Genomic DNA, 21,466 nt, shown 5'->3' with positions numbered 1-21,466 from the left:
TTATTTTTTAATTACATTTCATTTTAGTAGAAATGTTAGGATTTTGGGTGGGAGAAACTAGTAATCAGAAAGTTTTATATTCATTAAATATTCTTACTTTGGTTTTGACAAGCAGGACTATTTTGAAAAAAGTATTCTAAGCCATGATGTTAAGGATGAATGACCCAGTTGCGCCTCTTCTTCTCTGTAATAGATTAAGTACACATGAAATAAAAGATTGATTTTTTATTTTTATTTTAAGATTTAAAGGAATTGGCAAGTATGCTATAATAATGCAAATAGTAATCTTTTTTTATTTATAGAAAAGAATAGAATAGAATAGAATAGAATAGAATAGAATAGAATAGAAGTACTTTATTCATCCCAGCAGGGAAATTACTTTGCAGTTACAGCATAGAGACAAGACACAATGACAACCACCACTGAGTAGTAGTTGTCTATAAATTGTAAAAATATGAAATGCTGTTAATATAAAAAGCAACTTAATATGACTTAATAACAATGTTGTGTTAATAGAGTTATAATCTGATGCCATGACTTTAATCTTTTTGCATTTCAACTCAGTTTGTTCACAAAACACATTTTAGAAGATAATAACCAATTATCAGATTGCTTTCAAGCTCAGCTAAATAAATCTGGCCCACCTTCCTGGATCCACTAAATTTGTATACAAGTTTAGGGCCCCAAATGAAATTCTGCTTAGGACCCCATACAACCTTGGGACAACCCACTTTATAAGTTTAAAGACTTTCTGGGGGCATCTCTGGAGTTCCCCTGAAAACACATCCAGCCCCACCGGTGGTATTTATGCCACAGTTTCACCTTTGACTTTTACAATTCCATCCTCTCCACTAGGTGGTGCTAATAAGCTACTCTCAACACTCCCCAGTCCAGTGCGGCGGCTCGAAATGAAAGTGGGAGGTGAAGCGAGTCAAACATTTCAACGCAGCCGGACTCTTCGTATTTCGGTCCGAGAGGCGCATGGATCGATCTTTACGACCTCTTATTGCCGCCGTCGTCCTGGACGCTGCGCAGACTGACACGGGACTCTGGAACGGCTGCATCCCATATTTCGAATACCGTACGTAACCCCCGCGACATCCTCGACCGCGGCAGCCTGGTTTGGGGCTCGGCAGAAGCGCAGCACGGGGGAGCCGTAGGCTCGCGTCACAGAAACGGTCCCGGTGAAGACGCTTGGTGGAGATGGAGCGGTGGAAAGGCAGAGTGGCCCTGGTGACCGGAGCCTCGGTGGGGATTGGAGCGGCTGTAACCCGGGCTTTGGTCCAGCAGGGCATGCGGGTTGTCGGCTGTGCCAGGAATGTCGACAAAATTGAGGTAAGCGGTGTCGTTTAGAGGAATGTTATTAAGAAGAAGGAGAAAAAAAAGAAAGATAGAAAAATTGAGTGTTGTCAGAGCAACAACATTCCTGCTAACTAACGTTAACGGCTAGCTAACATTAGCTTTACTGTTGAAGCTACAGACCTTTAGCCCCGGTGTTACAAAGTCGTTATCCAGGTGGTGAAGCAGACGCTGTAGGTTTGTTTGGTAGTATACCCTGCTAAGTTGAGCAAATTAATGAAAAAATAAATAAAGCCGTTAGTTTATAATTACATATGCCATTTCACATATTAACAGTTAAATCATGGGAGATAAGAGATGATTTCTGTCCTGTAGAGTTCTGTCTACATAGTGATGATGGCGTGTGTCGCACATTTCTACACGGAGGGAGCAATAATAATCCTTCTGTATTCATATCACTGACAGCTGCCCATCCCATCCTTAAAATATAATCACCTCTAATCTCTGTGTCTTCCCTCCAGTTGCTAGAAATCAGAGTTAGCAACAACTATTTTATTTTATTCTGGAGTAACCTCACAACACTGGAACCTCAAAACACTGTTCTGAGCCGTATGCAACGAAATTTCGTTCTGTATACACCCTGTGCATGCAAAATGACAATAAAGTAAGTCTAAGTCTAAGTTACTCAAATGTACCCACTGGACAAAATGAGTCAAATTCTAATTATTTTTGTTTCAAGATCATACTATTCAAGTTGATCAATTTAATCACTCAAATAGATCGAGTTTGTCAAGTAATGGCAAACTTTAGACACAACAGGCACTATTTGGCAACTTCTGTTTTATTAATCATATGCATATCTGCACAATCAAGAGTCAAAGGCGTTTATTTAACATTTCTCAATCCATAACCATCTCCCTAAATGTACATTTAAGAACGACAAGCTCAGATGGATAAATACCAAATAAATCTCAAGGATACAGTTCCGCAGACACTGCCATTAATGCACTCCAACAAGTTTTAGGTCTGAAGTTGGTCCAGTTTATCACGACTGAGTCCTTTGCAGGGGAATCATGACTTGCAAGAACCTTTGCTGTGTCTTTCATGAAGTTGTCTCATTTTAGAAAGAAAGGAAAACAAAACAGAGGTGTGCGATTAAAGCAGAGACATCACTGAAATAGTATTGTATACTTTAAAAATCCTTTCTAAGGTGGTATGTAATCCATTTACAGCTGAAATCACTAGCAACAGCAACTCTATGAAACTATTGCTGGGCTAGAATTAACATTTTTACAGTTCTGAACTTTTATTATATGGATATGTATTCATAATACAACTCAAATTATCTTTTTAAAAAATCTAGCTTAATGTTCTCTGACTGAATTAACATATTCTGTTCAATTGCAACTAACATTTTCAGGTAGGATTTGTTACCAAAAAAGGTGTTTTAACGATACACACTAGTACTAACTAATATACCTGACTAAAATAATTGTAATGGCTAATATTTAATCCATGCCCAGATTTATTTTTATTGGTAAACTATAAGGCGAAATTAGTTTCATTTCTGACCAACACCTTTGTGTATAAAGATCACAGTTGAATTCTTGGTATCATAAACTTGAAAAAAGATCTTTGTAGTCAGTATTCAGGTTCCACTTAATAAAATCAGGTTGGATCACTCTGTCAGAGTGTCAGCTGGAGGACAGAGGACTCTTTCAAGACAGGTTTCTGCCGCCCTGCCCCTTTAAGTCTTACTTAACCGTAAGCCTGAAGGTTCTGCGCCTTGCTTATCTTTTCTGCAAATATTTAGGCCTCGCCCGTGTCGCCTCATTGATTCAAGGGCTTTTTAAATGCTTACCTTTATACCCTGTCGGGAGGAATGCTGCTATCGCCAGGGTTTCCTCCAGAAAACTTGCTAAGCTTGGTGCTCAGGGCGCTAGGGCAGTCATCCAGCGGTTCGCTGGGTTTTTGAGTTAAAAAATGTTTAAAGTTGACAGGAAATTTGGAAATATCACTTGATGATTATGTGTTATTGGAAGACTGGAAGATTAATACCTAAACATCAACTATAAAGTCTTTAAAAAAAGGCAATCATTAAAAAAACTAAAATATATAAACATTATATGGTTTATATATAATGTGGGGGCACCAGGCTTATAATACAACAGGGGAAACCCTGATCACAGTTGGATTTGAATACAATAGCTTCACCTAGCTGCATAGACGATCAGTATGAGCTCGGAAGTTTAGTAACCTGGAGTAAAAACACAGCAAAACCACAAATGCTTCTCAAACACTTTGCCAGCCAGATTGTTTTCTGAAGGAGTCGTGGTGACTTTATGTAATGCCATTAGTGGACCAGATATTTAACCGCACCATTAAGTTGGTGTATTGTGGGAGCATGGGAAAAATGACAGCTGACCAGCAGCGTGCAGTGACAAGTAGAAGAGGAGGAGGGGAAAGCAGCGGTACCTGTAGCTTTTTAAAACCCTGCTGCACCTGCCATTAGCCGTGTTTCCGTTAATGTTTTCTGGATGCGCATTTTGATTTATCGCATTAGAAAAGGTTGTTGACAGTAGTGGCAAAATTTGAAATAACTTCCTCAGTTTCTCAAAAATAGTTTCTATGCTCGCTTGAGGTGTTTTTTTTTTTTAATTAGTAGTATTTTTCCAAAAAGAGTTAACACGCTGAAGGGGAGAGGGAAACACATTTGCACATAAGTTCTGACGTGGCGAACAGTTATCTCACATACTTCTTATTTATTACAGTAATGCGTATCGTCAACATCTGATGAAATTATGCTTTACGTAACCTAATTGATTCACTCCAAACTAGTTAAGTAATACACATAATTGGCATTTTCTCTACTTATTTTTTCATTTTGTTTTGGCGATGTTTTTAAAAGCTCTCTCAAAATTTGCATGACAACTGGATGGACTAGTTGTCATGCGACAACTGGTCGCGTGACAAGTTGTTGCAACCAGTTGACAACTTTTCATGCGACAAGCTACTCTTTGATAGCCTGTTTGTAACCAAGTTACAAGCCTTCCTGTCTCCTCCAGGGAAGATTCCTGTGTTACTACATTCTGACAGAAGGTGTGAAATGGAGTATGGCTAGTTTACATCGTTCCTTTTTCATCGAAATACAATCAGATATGTTGGAAATGTAGCTCCACCGGATTCTGCGTCCTCGCTCTTTACAGTTTGCACTAAATATATGAACGCCTTCACAGTTTCGAAACTGCTCAAATTTCCCATCATGCTGTTCTTTGATTTTAAAGAAAATGTCAGAGAAACCCAGCAAAGTCCGCCTTCTGAGCTCCTAGTGCTACTTGTTGAAGAACGGAAGTGGAGAGAGAGTAATTCTGTGCAATAAACGCACAGAATATTACAAAGATTTGGTGAGTTTTCATCCCATATTCTTTTTTGACCTAGCTATTGTATTTAAATTTGTTTTAAATTAAAACAGCTACAGCATTTAATTAAAATTTTAGTTTCGTTTTTATTTATTTATTTTTTTTAAATAGCCTTAAACTGTGGTATTTTTGTGTAATGTTAAACTTAAATAGGTAGCTGAAGTGTTGATCTGGTTGCTTCATTTTATTTTCGTACTTGGATTACTTAGGAAAAAAATCAAATGTTTCTATAGTGTGTTTTTATCACGGCAAACGTTTCCTCCTACCCTGACTATAAACACACACCCTTACCCACAGCAGCTGAGAGTGAGTGAATTGTGCAACAGCCATCCTCCCTCCATTCATACTCCAGTCACATGGCCGCATCCTGTCAATAGTTAACTGCGACAGCCTGTGTCGGCTTAAACAAGGTCAAAAAATGTAGGCTTTACTGTACTTCGTTCTTCCTGTTTGTAAGAGTTCCATATTTTACTCCTTTATAGGTTGAGCAGACTTCATTTTAGGGGGGGGAAAAAAAAAACTAAATCACAATATAGAATTGTTTTACTTTCAATACTTTTTCTTTATAGTGTGTCTGTTCAAAGAGTGGGACTGAGCCAGTACTGTGCTAACCCTGCTTTGTAAGCTTTTCCTTGCAGTTGTGCCAAACCTGGCATGCTGTTCGCCGGGTAACGTATATACCCAATGCATCACCAAGCAAATTGTCACCAACTTCCTCCCTCCGGCTTGTATTGCCTTCACCTCTGGAAGCGAATCTCCTTACTTCAGCAGATGAAACGACGGTGGGAGTGTCAGAAACGCGGCCCCGAGCGCCACCGTCGTCTGTTTTCTGTACAAACAGGACTCTCAAGAAAGGCGGATCGGAGAGTCGTGGCGGCAGCACTGTTTTGTTGTCAGTGAGAATAGAGAGCGGTCGGGCGGGTTTTTTTTTTTTTTTTTTTTTTTGGAGGGCGATGTGTGGTCACCATGGGCTTCCGCGCAGGAATGGACAGGACGGGAGCCAAGGCGGCGGAGACTCGGCTTCTCATTAACGCTTGCGAAATCCTCTCCGGAGTGGAGAAAGAAGCCCAGCTGTGGAAATGAATATTGATTCTCCTGCCATATTAGATCCCCTCTAAAGTCTTTCTCAGGCCTTTTAAACCATCGCTTCCCACATAGCCCACATGGTTCTCTCGTTTTTCCGCTCACCCAGCACATTGTGAAGCTGTAATGGAAACACACTTTCGTTTCATGAGGATGTGAACGTGAACGCTTACGAGTCGTTCAAAATGCAAGCTTTATCTTCTACCATGCAGGTGTTCAAAACGTTTTACAATTTTGGAAGATTGTAGCGCAATATTTTGCGGAGGATAGCAATAAAGATGAAAAAACAAAACATATTTACGTATTTTTTAGGTAATACATAGCTTTGTAGGATGTTGACTGCATAGCACAGCATTCATTGGGCCACCAACACAAATATTCTTGAAAAACACTCATCAGTAATAGGCTTCTTCAGGACGCGGCTTATTTTAGAAAAAGTGTGATTTATATCACTAAACTGCACAAACTTACTGCATTTAATGATATTTTTGGAACTTACTGATATTGAACGATATTCTCGTGAAACAAAATGTGTAGAAAATGACAGAAATAACATTTCGGATCATGTTTTGTTTTTTTAGTTAACATCGATAACTGAAATGTATCGATGAATTTTTCTTGACAAACGATACGATAAACGCCCACTTTGTTTTCTGTCTATCACTTAAATTTTCTATAAAATGCTTCAAAATTCATGTTTTCTTGTGTCACTTAAAACAAAATAAAAAAACACAAAAACTCCATGGGTTATAGATCATTTTGTCCTGCACAAATCCAAAGACTTTCACATGTTTACGTCTCGTCAGATTTCTAATAACATCGTAAGCGTTTTTGTGTGTTGCTTTTAATCTAAAATAATCACAATGTTTGTCGTTGAGTTTCAAGTACTTACCTGCAGGTCAGGGCTCGTGTTAAGGAGATCGGCCGGTCCTTTTGAGAGGCGCTGCCGAAGGTGGAGGCAGGGCGGAGTCGGCCACATAATCAAATCCGGCGGTCGTGCTTCGGTGTGGAATGTAGCGCTTTGCATCCCTGTCTGAGCACGCTTTCAGGAACCGTGTGAACGGACGGCAAACCAAAGAAAGTTTGTGCCTCTTTGGCGTACGGTGATGCTCTTCGGTGGACAGCGTGGCGTTTTGTTAAAAGATGGAGGATGGAAATGGCGGGCATGTTTGTTTTAACCCAAACCAAATGTAACAATAACTTTTCCCTCTCTGCAAAGATGCAGTTTTTTTTAGAGCTGGTATTTGAAGCTTTGATGAAAATTAAAGATGCAAGATTCAGAGCTGTTAGTGCTGCAGTTTGAGATTAAATAAATTTAGCACGCATAATTCTGGGCGTCTGTTTGTCACACCGATGTGTGCAGAATGACTCGGCATAAAGCATTCCCAAAGAAGACAAGCTCAGATAAGAATACGGAAAATCAGATGATCTTTCTGTCCATTAATGCACATAGGTGTCGAATGACATTTCTCTGTCTGGTCTTTAAAGCTTTAACTTGCTGCTTCAGAGCTGCATGTGGCTCTTAAGGGCCTCTATTATAACTTTGGCTAGAATAATATCAAACTCAAAGATATGGTTTTAAATATAAAGCAAATGAAAATGACTTTTGTGGCAGTGTTTTTTTGTGTGTGTTCCTAGGTAATCTCTGCTTGGAAACTTCAAAATAATCAAAAGAATAAATTAATCGGATAAGGAAATTGGCACATTTTTCAGATTTTTTTTCTTTTCATTTAACCACTTAATTGTTTTCAATACAATATTAAACAAGGTTTCCCCCATAAAACTTGCTAAACCTGTTGGTTGGGCGCTAGTGCAGTCATCCATCCAGCAACCCGTCGTGTTTTTGAGTTAAAAAATGTTTAAAGTTGACAGGAAATTTGAAAATATCAATTGATAATTATGTGTTATTGAAATATTGTAAGATTAATATCCGAACACCAACTGTAAAGTCTTAAAACATGCAAACATAAAAAAAAAACTTAAATAAATAAGCAATATTAAGCCTGATGGGGGCACAAATAAAACCTTGTGGCCCGCCAGGCTTATAATACACTGGGGGAAACCCTGATTACAAATATACCAAAAAAATTAAAAATTGAATTGAATTAAAGAGTTGTGATTTTATTATTATTATTATTTTGGACTTGCCAAGCAGAATTTGCTCTCTGGATGGTAAAGATTGTTGACCTCAGACTTTTATGTGAAATCAGTCCAACTCGCTCTATAGTTGGTTACCAATGAAATCATGACATGGTCAGTTTTTCTACGTGTTTTCTTCTAAATTTGTATTTAATCAAGATTAAATCTTCCTCTCTGAAGAAACATTCATGCTCGCATCCCAATGGTGACACAAGGCAGCTGGTCAGAGTTTTTTTTGGAGTATTTCTATTTATTGTTTTTGTTGTTGTTTTGTATGTTTTCATCAAATCTCTCCTGTAAAGAGGTTCTACACAGCTGCAGCAAAACGTTTAATATATATAGAGAGAAATTGCTAGATGAATTTAAGTGAAAGCCATTAAATTTGTTAGTGAAGAAAACCAGGGCAGACTGGAAAGGTTAAATTTGATTATTAATAATATTTAGCAGTCATTTTCATTTAATTACTTAAAAAAACACACATGATTCCATTGAGCTTTTCCATGAAGTTGATTTCAAAGTCCCACAATGTTTGCAGCTGTACTTCCACTAAAAAGTTCTGAGACATAATGAGGCCAGTCGGCCTTACCATGCCTGCACCTGCAGCACAGCCTATGCTGGATTAGTCACATTCTTGCTCAGATATGTCATATTGAACCATTTTGTAGCTAAAATGTTTCAGAATTTCTCTCAATTATTTTATTTTTTCCCAAATTTTCTTTCTCCATCATGTTTACCAATCCCAAATGACCAGCAGTAATCATATATGTTAAGGAGACATCTGACAAAAACAGAACAAGGCAGAATAGTTTTTTTCTTTTTCTTTTGAGACTACATTTGTTTGAGGAAAGATGCAGAAAAGCGCGATATCTTTACAAGTTTCCGCATACCTTCCCACTTCATTTCAACATACTTGTGACTCTGGGCCTCTTTGCAGCTCTGCAGGCGTTTGGTCTCTCACTGGTTTCTCTGCCTAAGCATCCTTAATTTGCCTGGAGTTAATCTTGAATTAAGCCTGAAAGCTCTTGGCAGGTGAGTTAGAAGCTTGATGGGAGACCTCGGCTGATCTGGCTCCACTCTGCGCCCGTTCTGAGGGAGGCAGGAGAAGCTGCTCAGTCATGCTTCAGAATCTGAGGTGACACATTAAGTATCTCCGTTTTCAGACACATAGACTGCCTCAGTCATCTCCTGTGGGTTGTGTCTAGACAGCCTGTCTTCTAGTGTCACAGTGACAAATTCGTCCCGTTGACTGAAAGTGGGTCAAATGAGACAGCTGTACTTCCTTTGTTTCATACCTTTTAGCCTTATTTTGCTAACCTCTTGTTTTAGCTTCTTGCAAAAGTATTTACACCCAGTAAACTTTTCCGCATTTCGAAACGTAGTCTATCGGGGTTCGTATTGCTAGGACAGCAAAGAGCAGTCCATAATTGTGAAGTAGTCACAATTATTTTTCATTTAATTTACAAATAAAAATCTGAAAGGTGTGGCAAGGTGAGCAATAAATCAGTTAATTGCATGTTAAATTAAAATGAGTATGGTCATTTCCATTTGGACAACAATCGGTAAAGATATGCTCCATTTTAATATTGCTAGAAAGCAATATTAAAATCTTTTTTAAGCTTAGATAAGAATTCGGAGAATCGGATTATCTACGTATTCATTTTTTGTTTTAAATATCTGAATTACTACATTTTGAAAAATGATGTAAACATTTGACACCCAGTGCGAAGTAGTTCGTTTTCACCTTTTCTTTTTTTCCCACAGAGGCCTAACGGGCAGCTTTTGCCTGGTTTCCTAATTTGTATAATTATTATTTCTTGAAATGTAATTTTGTTTACATCGACATCATAATTCTATTTAATTGCTGTTGTTTCAAGTTGCTTTCTTTATTTCTTTATGATATTTAACATTTTTTCCAGTTCTGTAGTTGAGTAGTTCTGTAGTAATTAAGTTTTCTTTATGTTTGAGAGGGTTTATTTGCCTTAATATATCATTATTATTATTACTTTATTAGTTGAAAATGGTCTCAAAATGACAGTGTTTTTGTTAACCGCAATAATTTCAGGGGCAATTTATACTCCAACAAAATTTGTAATTGTGACAGGCCTATATTGAGTTTGTAAAAAAATGTTTGTTACAATTCCAGCTTTTTCTGCTGTTTTTTTTTTTCTTCTTTTACTCGTCAGGTTACCTTGCGGCGTCTTCACCTCGTCAGTTTCACCCAAGCAGAAAGCCTTCCCACTGGCAGCACATTTTCCGCTTTGGCTGGAAGAACAATATATACCTGAATAATCCATTTCGTTTCCATGGGTTCTGCTCTTGTGGGACATTTCAGTTGCATCAGCGCAATTAAAAAAACAAAACAAACATAATTTCTCATATCCTGATAAATCAAATGAAAGCATTGTATATAGAGAGTTGTTTCAAATCACATATGGCCTCTCCACTGTTTTCATATTTCAGGATTTAAGATTTACGCTCACTAATATTTCCTTTTTGAGCCTCCAACAATCGTATATGGAAACACTTCCTGTCTGTCACTGCACGCTCTTCTCCAGTCGTGTGACTTGTGAGATGCCAGCAGCATGTGCGATGTTTCAAGAAGCTGCTCTGATGCGCGAGGGTGAAATATATTGCAGGAATGTTAATTTGTTTAGTACAGCTATAGGAGCAGGTCAGCACATGTAATGGAACGTGTGGCGGAGCGAGAGGAGTGAATGGAAACCTTTAAACAGGGCTGGATGACGTGGCAGAAAAACATCACGGTATTAGCGTTTCATATCGGCCGATGTCAGTAATTAAGGATTCAATTTTGTTTTAAATATCTGAATTACTGCTAAACTGGTGGCGTGACCTTTCCTGCCTTACCCACAGTTTACTCTTGACATGTTTTACTCATTTTCTCCCTTCACTCCACGTTGTTTTTTTATTTATAAGCAGTTATGAGGCACGGTGGCAAAAACATGAAACTACTGCTGCGCAAGTTACTCACCAGGGTGTTGCTAGGTAACCAAAGAGTGAATGAGTGAGTTAGGTGATGCCACCAACCTTGCTTAGCTGATCATGAGAGATTAAGTTCTGTGAAATTATTGAACATTTTATCGGACGAATTTTCTGTTTATTTTGATCAGAAAATGAACAGAAATATGATGTATAATGTATTCGATATATATATATACACACAGATATACATATCTTTTCAAATACAAATACTGAGACAGTAGAGTTCATCAAGTTCAGTGTTCAGAGAAACAAGGGATGAATGCAAATAGATTTTATTTTTCTCTTCACCAGCAGCCAAATTGTCGTTGTTAGCGAGTGTTTGTCTGATTTTGGAAGGCTTTTTATGTCTGCTAGAAGCTCTGAGGCTGAATACACCGAGCCCCCTTTAGTTGGCCGCGTTTGAAAGGCGTTCCAGTTTGGACTGTGTCAGATCAACTTTGTCTCCATGGGGTCCTCCTGGGTCTGTTTTCCTTGTTTTCTCCCATCTCAGCATGCGCTGTGCCGCGACTCACTTCTGATATCCAGGCTGCAGAGTCTGTTGATTGAATGGCATGAATGAGGAGCACAGGCAGCCTATCGCTTGAGAGTAGTGTCGCATGATTACTGTCGGTTTGGTAGCAGGAGAGTATTTGCTTCAGAAGGTTAGAACTGGAACTTGAAACTTATATAAATAGTAGTATTATAAACACAACCAGCTTTTGTCAAGGCAAGGTTATTTGCGTAGCACATTTCAGAAACAACAAAAACATAGTAAAGGTAATTTTATTTATATAGCACATTTTCAGCAACAAGGCAACACAAAGTGCTTTACAGGATTTAAAAGACAATACAAACAAAATAACAAACCAAAGGAACGAGCAAAAGAAGAAGAAGAATCTAATGTTGATCTAAATTATGTAAGCTAACCAATTATGACACAAGCAATAAAAACATTAGAATTTGTATCATCAAGAAAATAAATATACATCAAATATATTGATCAGTGTTCCAGTTATTATGTACCAGCCACAGGAGGTGGGTTTTTACCTTTCACAGGAGGTTTTTATTAGTTTATTAGTTTTCTGAAAGTTTGTTCCAGATTAGAGGAGCATAAAAACTGAATGCTGCTGCTTCTTCATTTTGGGTTTTGTTTTTTTGTCTATTACATCTAAAACTTCAGTGTGTTTTATGAGGATAGTATGTGAAAGACTAACATAAAGTAGAAGGAAAAGGATAGTACGCCATGTCTTAGTTTTGCAGTTGTGTGGTTTCCATTTTGCTGATAATGGGTTGGAGACAGTTCTGTGAAATGTTCAAAACTTTTGATATTGTTTTATGACTTAATCTTACTTTAAACTTCTTCATAACTTCCTCCTTGACCCATCTGTTGTGTTTCTCAGTCACAAATGTGACAACATTTGTTCACGATAAATATTCCCTTACATTACTCTTCTTAGCCTTTGAGATGCCCTTTGAAAACAGTTGCATTGGATTTCATTTAGGGATCTCAGAGTACAGAGGGGCTGACTACAAATGATTGCTACTTTTTCAGATCACTTTTTTCTTTCCAGAGAGCTTAGATTGTCTGTAAAGCGCCTTTGTATTTTTGGTGACATGTGACTGCAATAGTTTTTTTTTAATTTTCTTATTTGAACATTAAGCTAAAAGTACTTCATGAAAACCGCTATTTTTGATGTAAAGTCGCACAGTGTCACAGGTCTGTTAGACTTTTGACTTTGCTCCACTGATGGGAGGGAACTCCGATTTATCACAGAGTCTAGTTACTAACAGATATTGTGATCACTCCCCTTATCTCCTTGGATGATTGCACAGTCTTAATGGGAGTGTCGTAAACCCACCCTGTTCAACCTTTAGACCTTTTAGCTTAGTGTTGCAGTTTGGAAAAGAGATAAGTGCACAACTGTCCCATCCACTCCTCTGCCTTTCTGATTACACAGCCTGGTGTCCCCTGTGGCCTCTCTGATTGTGTCTCTCTGTCAATAAAAATGTTGAGAAAATAAGTATTTTCTCTACATTTTCAGTGAATGAACATGTTTAGAGGAATTCAGGTTTAAATGAGAGATGATTTTATGATTTCTTTGGTGTTATTTTGAGCTTCTCCTGCTTTCAATATGTCCAGTCTCAAAGCTAACGCAGCCCGGAAGCTACTTGGTCTTTATGCGCTACACCTCTTAGGCCTAGTCCACATGTAGCCAAATATCTGGAAAACCAGCACATATTTGTGTTTTGGCCTTTCGTCTACACAAAAACGCTGTTTGATATCAACCGATTGTTTATAAAAACTCTGACCAAAGTATAGCTTTGAGAAAACTGTATATTTGTGTTTGCGTGTGTAAATGTTAAAACGGAAATGTAGGATTCCACTCAATGCAGTCTGCTACAAATAGTGTATATAAATACATGCTTGCTTTGACACAAATGACGTCTTTTGTTTTATTAACGTTGTATTCTAATGTGTTAGGGCTGAAATGATTGAAATCCTCATCAACTAATTTAGTAATCGATTAGACGTTAACTGGAGTATACCGACTCAAAACATTGCCATTTGTTGAAATGTATAAAAAAAAATGGCTGAAGTGGTTAAATGAAAAAGTGCCATTTTTGATGTATTAATCATCAGAATAATCAATAGATTAATTGATTACTAAAATAATCATTAGTTGCACACAGTCCTATCATATGCTACTTAAAACTAGTACAGCTTGTATATCTGTACACACCAAGGAACCTCCTGGCACCATGTTTAATTCCTAACAGGAAGTCAAGGTTGTTTTGAAGCAATCTGATTGGCTGACAGGTTTTAGCTTTGTGCTACACTGCCCCCTATGTGTTTGGCATATTTAAAGCAACGCTCCGGGACGTATTTGTGCGCGCTCATGTGAATGAAATCTTTTTTGAAAACGATCTCGTGTGTAAGACATTATCTTTTATAGCGACGTGGCAGATATTTGTTTTTTCTAAAGACTCGGCTACATGTGGACAAGTCCTTAGTCTCTATTCTTTTTCTCATGCTCTCATTCTGGTTCACTTTTCGATATCAGCGCTCCCTCCCTTCCTCTCGTCCTTCCTCCATAACGAAGATGAAGATGTAATATGACAGCATAATTGTTTTATGTGCCACATTTGCTTAAGACGTGGACTTTGGAAACAGAACGGAAGAACTGTTGCCTATGTAGCTGTGTGGCTAGTGGCTACATGTTTTTCTTTGCCATTTTAATCACTTTTGGACACTCACCCGTCTTTGCAGGGAGCAAAGAGGAGACACTGTGTCTGATAACACAATCCCTCATTTGTTCGAGAGAGCTACTCAGCCATCCCGAGTCAAATCTAATTTCTCAGTTATCTGTGCTCGTCGCTGCTGCCTTGAGGTATCGATCAGTTTCACACCCTAAAGCTCTCTGCCCGCAGCGCTTCGTTATCCCTATTTTTATCTCTTTTCACCGCTCAGAGAAGGTGTTTCGTTCATCCATCGACACCTGTCCAACCTGGAAGGATGAATGATTGATGGTCATGATGCAGAACTTGATGGTGTGCAACATGTTCTTCACTTTGCCGGGATTACAGGCTAAGGATTTAATTTCAGTGTTTTGCGAAAATATCCTGCATACCACTGAAACTTTTACACATCCAAAAGCTTCAATGTATTGGATTTTGTGGGTTCATTGGCTAGAATTCATACATTGAATTCTATTTTGTTTGCCCAGAAAGTCCAGTTTGTTCATGGCAGAATAAATGCGCAATCAAACTCTGATGCGGACCAAAAAAATCTAACTCTGGTCCGCCTAAAGACCTAGGTTGTTGTTTGGTTGAAGTGGACTCTGGTGCGGTTCCAATGCATATGTGAATGCCAAGCAGACTGGAGACCGCTCCAAAAACAGGAAGCGAACTATAACAGGAAGCAAGACATTCTGCCTAAACAAAGGCACAAATCTAGCGGTAGTGTAAGAAATGGCTCGTGATCCTTTACCAGAAGAAATCCTACACCAATTAAAATCTCACCGTTTTTGTTTACATTTCATAAAGAAGGAAGTTGCGCTCATTTCTTCTTGAGAGGTTTTCATATCGTTTCATTCAGTGTTTGTTGGTGCAGTGCCGCCACAGGTGAAGGGGGGGAACAGGTTTTTTAAAGGGTTTGGTTAATTTGACACAGTGCAGTGTGTCAAATTAACCGCACCAGAGAGGAAATGTAGCAAATGTCCTAACTTTGGTCCCCAAACAAACTGAGTCTACCGTACTATCGCGTTTGAAACATCCTGTGTTAACAATTAAAAAATGACTACAAGATCTAATGGTGAAATTCAACCACCTGGGATTCATACGTTTGCTGCTGTTCGAGCTTTCAGGCCTGGTTGCATATCTGTGGCTGGTACTGACCACAGCAGAACAGCCATTGCCAGAACACACCCACATCCCCAACCACGCAGAGATTCACAGCCTGAGACTTCCTGTAAGTTGGACTCTGATCACAGCCTGTTTGCTCTGCTGCTCCCTCTTCAGCCTCGGTAACACAACTAAATCCTTCTCTCCAACAAAGGTCTGGCCCCGCTTCCCCATCGCTTTAACCTCCGCTCTCAATAAAACCCGAGCTCCTCAACCAGGCAGCGTCCAGCCTGAGGGTCCGTCCCTGCGCGGATTCACTGACACGTGTCGCTACCAGCTTTGTTCTAACCGCTACTCAGATATTTAACTTCTAAAGATGTTTTCTGCTGCTGAACACGTCGGTTGTCGCACATGACAACTAATGTGAGAAGTGAGCGAGGCGACCACCCATCTAGTTGATGCGTAGCGCTTTATGCCTGGCTCTTTATTTAAAGTGTTTTGACCTTTTGACAGCTTTGTTCAGATAATGATTTCTTTGTGGATAATCTGAGTTAATCAGCTTAGAGGAAGAAGGGAAACTGGTTCACATTAAGGGTTACATAGGATGTACACACCATCACACGTTTTGTTGGAGAAGGAACAGAAATTATCCTTTAATTCTGTCCCGTCCTGATTATAAATACAGAATTTTTATAAGAATCAAGTAATTGTAGTTATTAACAATCACTATTGGAAAAAAAATGTCCCTAATGTCGCAATAGATTAGTAAACGTTAGTCTTGGACCAAATGTTTAACAGAAAGTCAAAGCCACATGTAAGCATGCTACCAATTTTATCTTGGTTTTAATCTTATTATTAGATGTTATAAAGTTCAAAGCATTCCCGAAACATTTTCTGATTTATTACAATATACCATTGCCAAGACCTATCTTTACAACATGCTCAATCTGTCGATTAAAACATGCTACAATTAAAAACAAAGGGTGTGGTTACACCAAGAACAAAGGGCCTGTGAGCACAATATGTATATCAAGAAAATATCACAGCTTTAGATTTTCTATACAAAACCATCATTATTGTAACTTAGCATGGCACAATAAGCAGTAAATCCCTTAATGGCAAGATAAGTTGAAATGAGCATGATCATTTTCATTTGGTTAACAGTCGTTACAGATATGCTCCCCTTTTAACGTCGTTGAATATCAGCTATTTTGAGAAACACTGCAAACTTTTGACATCCAGGACGAAGTAGTTAGTTTGCATGTTTGCCTGTTTTCTGTTTTCATTCAGCTGTACAAGCTGAATGATTTATTATTTTTTGAAATGCAGTTTTGGTCAGAGAAACTTAATAATCCTTCTTAAATACTGTTGTTTTAATTGTTTGTTTGTTAATTTTGGATATAAAAAATGTTCTCCGGTGTTAAGTGTTCTTTAGAAATTAAAGTTTTTTAAATCTTTATGTTAGTGGATGGATTGCATTTATATGCCATTATTACTATTATTAGTTGAAAATGGTCTCAAAATGATAAAATGATCTTTTATCGCAATTATTTCTAGGGCAATTTATCGTCCAGTAAAATTTGTTGTGGTGACAGGCCTAAATGGACTGTAAGAAATTTTCCTAGAGATTATTTCTCTGAATTGATAAATTCAGGCGGTCTGGTGAGCCGCTGCACATCATTTCTGTGGACCAGCAGCTCCACCTTCATCACCCACGCTGCCTCCTGTCAAACCGACTCGCAGCGCGAGATGCCAGGTGACCAAGGCAGCTGCGCCTCGCTCGAGGATCCGTGTCAGGTTTTATCACGGCCCGCCGTGATGGTGACCTAAACGGAAAGCTGCCTGACCCCATCCGCTTCCTAGTCATACTTCCTAATGAGTTTCACTCAACTGTTAGTATGACTCTGGGTCATAAATGGGTTTTATTAGAAGCGATATCAGTTTTTTTTTTATGTGATGCTGGTGTGATATCAATTTTTTTTTATCCGCTCTCCGTTTCCTCGGCGCCTGAAAGGGTGTGGCGTTTTTGTTTTTTTTTGTTTTTATCATGCCGTTGTAAGTTAATCATTCCTAGCTCTTCCCTCGATCCTTTGTTTTCTTGTCCTCGATTACGGAGCTTAACCTGAATTCAAACCTTGTGTGTTTCAGAAACTGGCAGCCGAATGTCAGAGCGCGGGCTTCAGCGGCACACTCATCCCTTACAAATGTGACCTGTCCAACGAAGAGGAGATCCTGTCCATGTTCTCGGCCATCAAAACGCTTCACAAAGGGGTGGATGTGTGCATCAACAATGCCGGCCTGGCTCACAATGAACCCTTGCTGTCCGGGAAAACGGAGGGCTGGAGGAACATGATTGACGTAAGTGAGCGTAAGAGATGAAGCCAAAAACGCGGCTTCCGCAACGGAAGAGTTGGAGATCGTTTTCACGTTGCTTCATAAGCAGGCAGGCAGAGAGGGAACGAGCCGAAACGCTCAGCCAATGTGAACCAAAGAGTTGTGTTTGTAGACTTTGTGCTGTTTAAGAAGCGAGAGTTGAAGCCTCGTCGTGTGGACACCCACGGCTTCTCTTCCGCACACGCCCACACACACACGCGCGCGCACACGCCCAACCACGCACACACAAAGGCAGCTTCACTGGCTCTCCCACAGTGGAGGCAAACTAATGAAAGCCGGCACTATTTCTCCTGGCCAATTTGATTCATCGAGCTCTTGACCACCAAAGACCCCCCTCCCGCTCTAATTCTTTGTCTCCACGGTCCAGCATTCATGACTCTCTCCCATCTGTTGTCATGGCAGCCCGCACAAATGTGTACAGTGGTGTATTTTTAGCTCGTGTTTAATCTGTACGCTGACCTTGTTTGATCACCTCCCCCTATGTTACAACCACGCTGGCGATAAACTGATGTCAGTCAGTGTCACCGTGGGACAAAAGCTTAGAGGACAGAAGCTGGACAGGCGCAGTCGGTTCACAGGGTTTAACGCTGCAGCCATTACCTGAACACGAGTCACCTGAGGATGTTTCAGCGCCTTGGAAAAGTATTCACACCTCGTCGTAGCCAGTCGGGGTCCACCGATAAATCGGGTGATTGCCAGTCGACCGAAACTAACAATTGAAATCAGTCATAGTCTTCTTTTGGATTGAACAACTGATATTTATTTCCAGTTTGTTGCCATTTGTTTCTGGATGAGGTTGGTCATGTGGTATTTGTTTGGTCATGTGACAAAGACAGGGATGTAGCGCAGGATTGTGGGTAATTTAACTGAAGCAGTGACTGTTTTCTTTTTTCAAAGTGTCAAAACAACAGTGAAGTAAAGATATACAAGAAATATTATTAGTCATAATGGCTATAGTAAAATTGAATATTGATATTGATATTTTCATATTGGTGCATCCCTAATATTTAGCAAATTTCCGAATAAAAATAAATCACCATTGGAATCGGCAGGTCAGGCTTTTTAAATATCGGTGATCGGCCAGAAAACTGCAATCGGTGCACTCCTAATTTTATGTAATGACCAACATAAGAACATAACCGGGAAAAAGAAAAGAAAGTATGACACAATGTTCTATTTTTTATTATTATTTTTTTAATAAAAATCTGAAAAGTTTATCTGAAAAAAATTATATTCTTGATAGTTACAAGAAGTCAAACTGAATATTTCCCATAAGGAACCATTTCTCAGCCGAGACTAAAATTGACCTTTTTGGCCTAGATGCAAAGTGTAACACTATACATCAGCATGAACACACCATCCCCTGAAACATGGCGGCGGCGGCATCATCCAATAGGGAGGCTTTTCCTCAGCAATATTGATTGAGCTAAATTATCCTGAAAGAAAATGTATGTCGTCCCGCTGGAGGTTCAACTACCAGCAGGACAACAACCCCAGACATACAACCCGAGTTCTGATCAAAGCATGTTTGTGTTAAATCTAGTCCCTTTAATTGCATATTGCGTACGAATGCTTTACATTACAACTTCACACGCAGCTTTAGAATAAGTAGCTGAAGAAGGTGTTCACTTTGTCTGCAGGTGAACGTCTTAGCCTTGTCCATCTGCACCCGTGAGGCCTACAAATCAATGAGAGAGAGGGACGTGGATGACGGCCACATCATCAATATTAACAGGTAAGATGTTCAATCAATCTGGGGACAAAGGGACTGTTTGTTCATGGTGGATTTTTAACTATTTATTAACAAAGATAAAGTCTGGCACATGCAGAAATAAATGGGAGGGACAGATATCGATTTAAAATTTTCCCTTCTTACAGTGGTTTTCAAAAGTATTTGACCCCTTACAGATTTGTTTTGCTTTTACTTTGTTAACCAGCTTTTGATTCCAGATAAAGTTAACCTGAGCAAATCTAAAATGCAGTCTCCAGATAATTTCATTTATTAAAGGGACAGTGTTATCTATAATAGATTTTTGAGCTTTACATCATGTTATAATTTTATTCCCTCATCAAAAACATACCAGGAGTGTTGCTTTGGCCCAGCCTTTGAGCTTTGAGTCATAAGCCTTTTTTAGTGTCTTTATTGAATTAAAGTTGATATACGGAGCAGTGAGTTGCTTTTAAAACATTAGCTATTCATGTGGCTAATTTGTTCCTGAACTTATGCGAAGCTGTGAGATATCATTATTCACCTGTTTCTTCTTTCTTTTCTCTCTCTCTTGACCTGTTAAAGCATGGGCGGGCACCGACTTGTGCCGAGTGCCGATGAGCATTTCTACTGTGCCACTAAATACGCTGTGACTGCGCTGACCGAGGGGATACGGCAAGAGCTCCGGGAACAAAGGACACACATAAGAGCCACGGTGAGTGAGCGGCCATCACAATGCCACTAAGATGGAGGGCATGGGGCAAGGGGGGGTCGCTGTTAGTAGCAAACGAAGGTCATAACTTTCACTGTAGGCAGCCTGGGTGGAATAGAAAGAGGAGTGAACCTTGAGCAGTAATGTTTTATCTGTCCCTGCAGTGTATATCTCCTGGAATAGTGGAGACCGAGTTTGCCTTCCGACATCACAACAGTGATCCAGAGAAAGCAGCAGCTGCCTATGAGAGTATAAAGGTAAGCGTTTGTGTATGTTTCTCACAACAGTTTGATTTGGTAATGTCATCTACTTTTGCAACAGGGATGCTTCTTTGTTTGTCTTTTTTAGTGCTTGAAAGCAGATGATGTAGCCAATGCAGTCACGTTTGTCCTCAGTTCCCCTCCTCATGTTCAGGTATGTTTATCTGTCATTTGTTCATATTTTGATCTGGAAGTGGTAAAGTTAATTTCTCCCTCTTTTTTTTCCTTTTTCTTCTGTCAGATCGGAGATGTGCAGATGAGACCAGTGGAGCAGGTATTATAGCAGTGACACTGGAAGGCAGCCACCATGACTCCTTAGCGGCCTCTGCTGGCCATGTGGGAAGGAAGGAAGGTGTGTGGGGTCTATAGGAGCTAAACCAAGAAGAGCTGGAGCCTTAAAGAGGCTGTGCGAGGAATAACGTGCATGGACTCTGTAAACCACTACAAAAAAATAAAAATACTACTGAACAGCATCGTTGTCAGCTGCCGGTCTCAGTCCTGAACTGAGCCAACTTTAAAGTGAAGTAGGAACAAATTGGGACAGAGTTGCTGCTGCGCTGTGTGGTCATCTGCACGGCTGCCACCTCAGAGGGAATATGTCATTGATTGCACATTTTGTTTTGTTTGTTTTGTTTTTGTAGGTCACATGACATATCTTTTGGAAATTTAATTGAAATAATTGCTGTTTATAGAAAAACTCTTTTTTTTTTTTCTTCTTTTTAAAAAAATAAATACGCTGACATCTAATTGCAGAAATAGCAGTGGTCTTACACAAACTAATCCTAGACAATGCTATGTCATACCTACTGTGAGTAACCAGAAACAGTTTGTACATCCCACTCCATTATTAACTCATCTCACAAACATATTCAGTTGCTCTGGTTTTGGATCTGGTGACTCTTTACAAATGATCAGGGTGCTTTTAGGGAGACATGTCTGTTTTACGCACACTGGTTTTGAATACTGTCCACCTATTTGCCTGTGTAGAGTCTGTTCTGCACTATGGAGTTCAGAAAAGGAAACTAGCTGTGCAGCATGTTATCTTTCTCTTGGAATTTTCTCATGTACTTAATAAACAAAATAAATACTGTTCCCCTCATGGTATTTGTGTGTTATGTAATGTGTGCTTTTA

The 21,466-nt window shown here is 39.3% G+C and overlaps 1 protein-coding gene and 1 long non-coding RNA gene across 2 annotated transcripts; one reads left to right on the top strand and one right to left on the bottom strand.

Moving 5' to 3' along the window:
• Nucleotides 1-963: 963 nt before the first annotated feature.
• LOC114153302 (uncharacterized) lies at nucleotides 964-1,881 on the bottom strand. Its single transcript, XR_003597302.1, has 2 exons — nucleotides 1,483-1,881; nucleotides 964-1,307 (listed from the first exon to the last, which is right to left on the bottom strand). It is a non-coding gene; the product is annotated as an uncharacterized LOC114153302 (long non-coding RNA).
• On the top strand, nucleotides 1,168-21,433 carry dhrs11a (dehydrogenase/reductase 11a). Its single transcript, XM_028031736.1, has 7 exons — nucleotides 1,168-1,335; nucleotides 17,409-17,618; nucleotides 19,295-19,389; nucleotides 19,948-20,077; nucleotides 20,239-20,331; nucleotides 20,423-20,488; nucleotides 20,576-21,433. The coding sequence occupies exons 1-7, from the start codon at nucleotides 1,204-1,206 to the stop codon at nucleotides 20,615-20,617; spliced, it is 768 nt and encodes a 255-aa protein (XP_027887537.1). The 5' UTR covers nucleotides 1,168-1,203; the 3' UTR covers nucleotides 20,618-21,433.
• Nucleotides 21,434-21,466: the final 33 nt, after the last annotated feature.

Source organism: Xiphophorus couchianus, chromosome 11 (assembly GCF_001444195.1).
Source record: "Xiphophorus couchianus chromosome 11, X_couchianus-1.0, whole genome shotgun sequence".
Taxonomy (NCBI): Eukaryota; Metazoa; Chordata; class Actinopteri; order Cyprinodontiformes; family Poeciliidae; genus Xiphophorus; species Xiphophorus couchianus.
This window is presented reverse-complemented; position numbering and strand designations above follow the sequence as displayed.

Coding starts and splice junctions, on each gene's coding strand:
- dhrs11a (XM_028031736.1), top strand. CDS start 1,204: ATGGAGCGGTGGAAAGGCAGAGTGGCCCTGGTGACCGGAGCCTCGGTG. Junction 1,336..17,408: donor GGAATGTCGACAAAATTGAG/GTAAGCGGTGTC, acceptor TGTGTGTTTCAG/AAACTGGCAGCCGAATGTCA. Junction 20,332..20,422: donor CTGCCTATGAGAGTATAAAG/GTAAGCGTTTGT, acceptor TGTCTTTTTTAG/TGCTTGAAAGCAGATGATGT.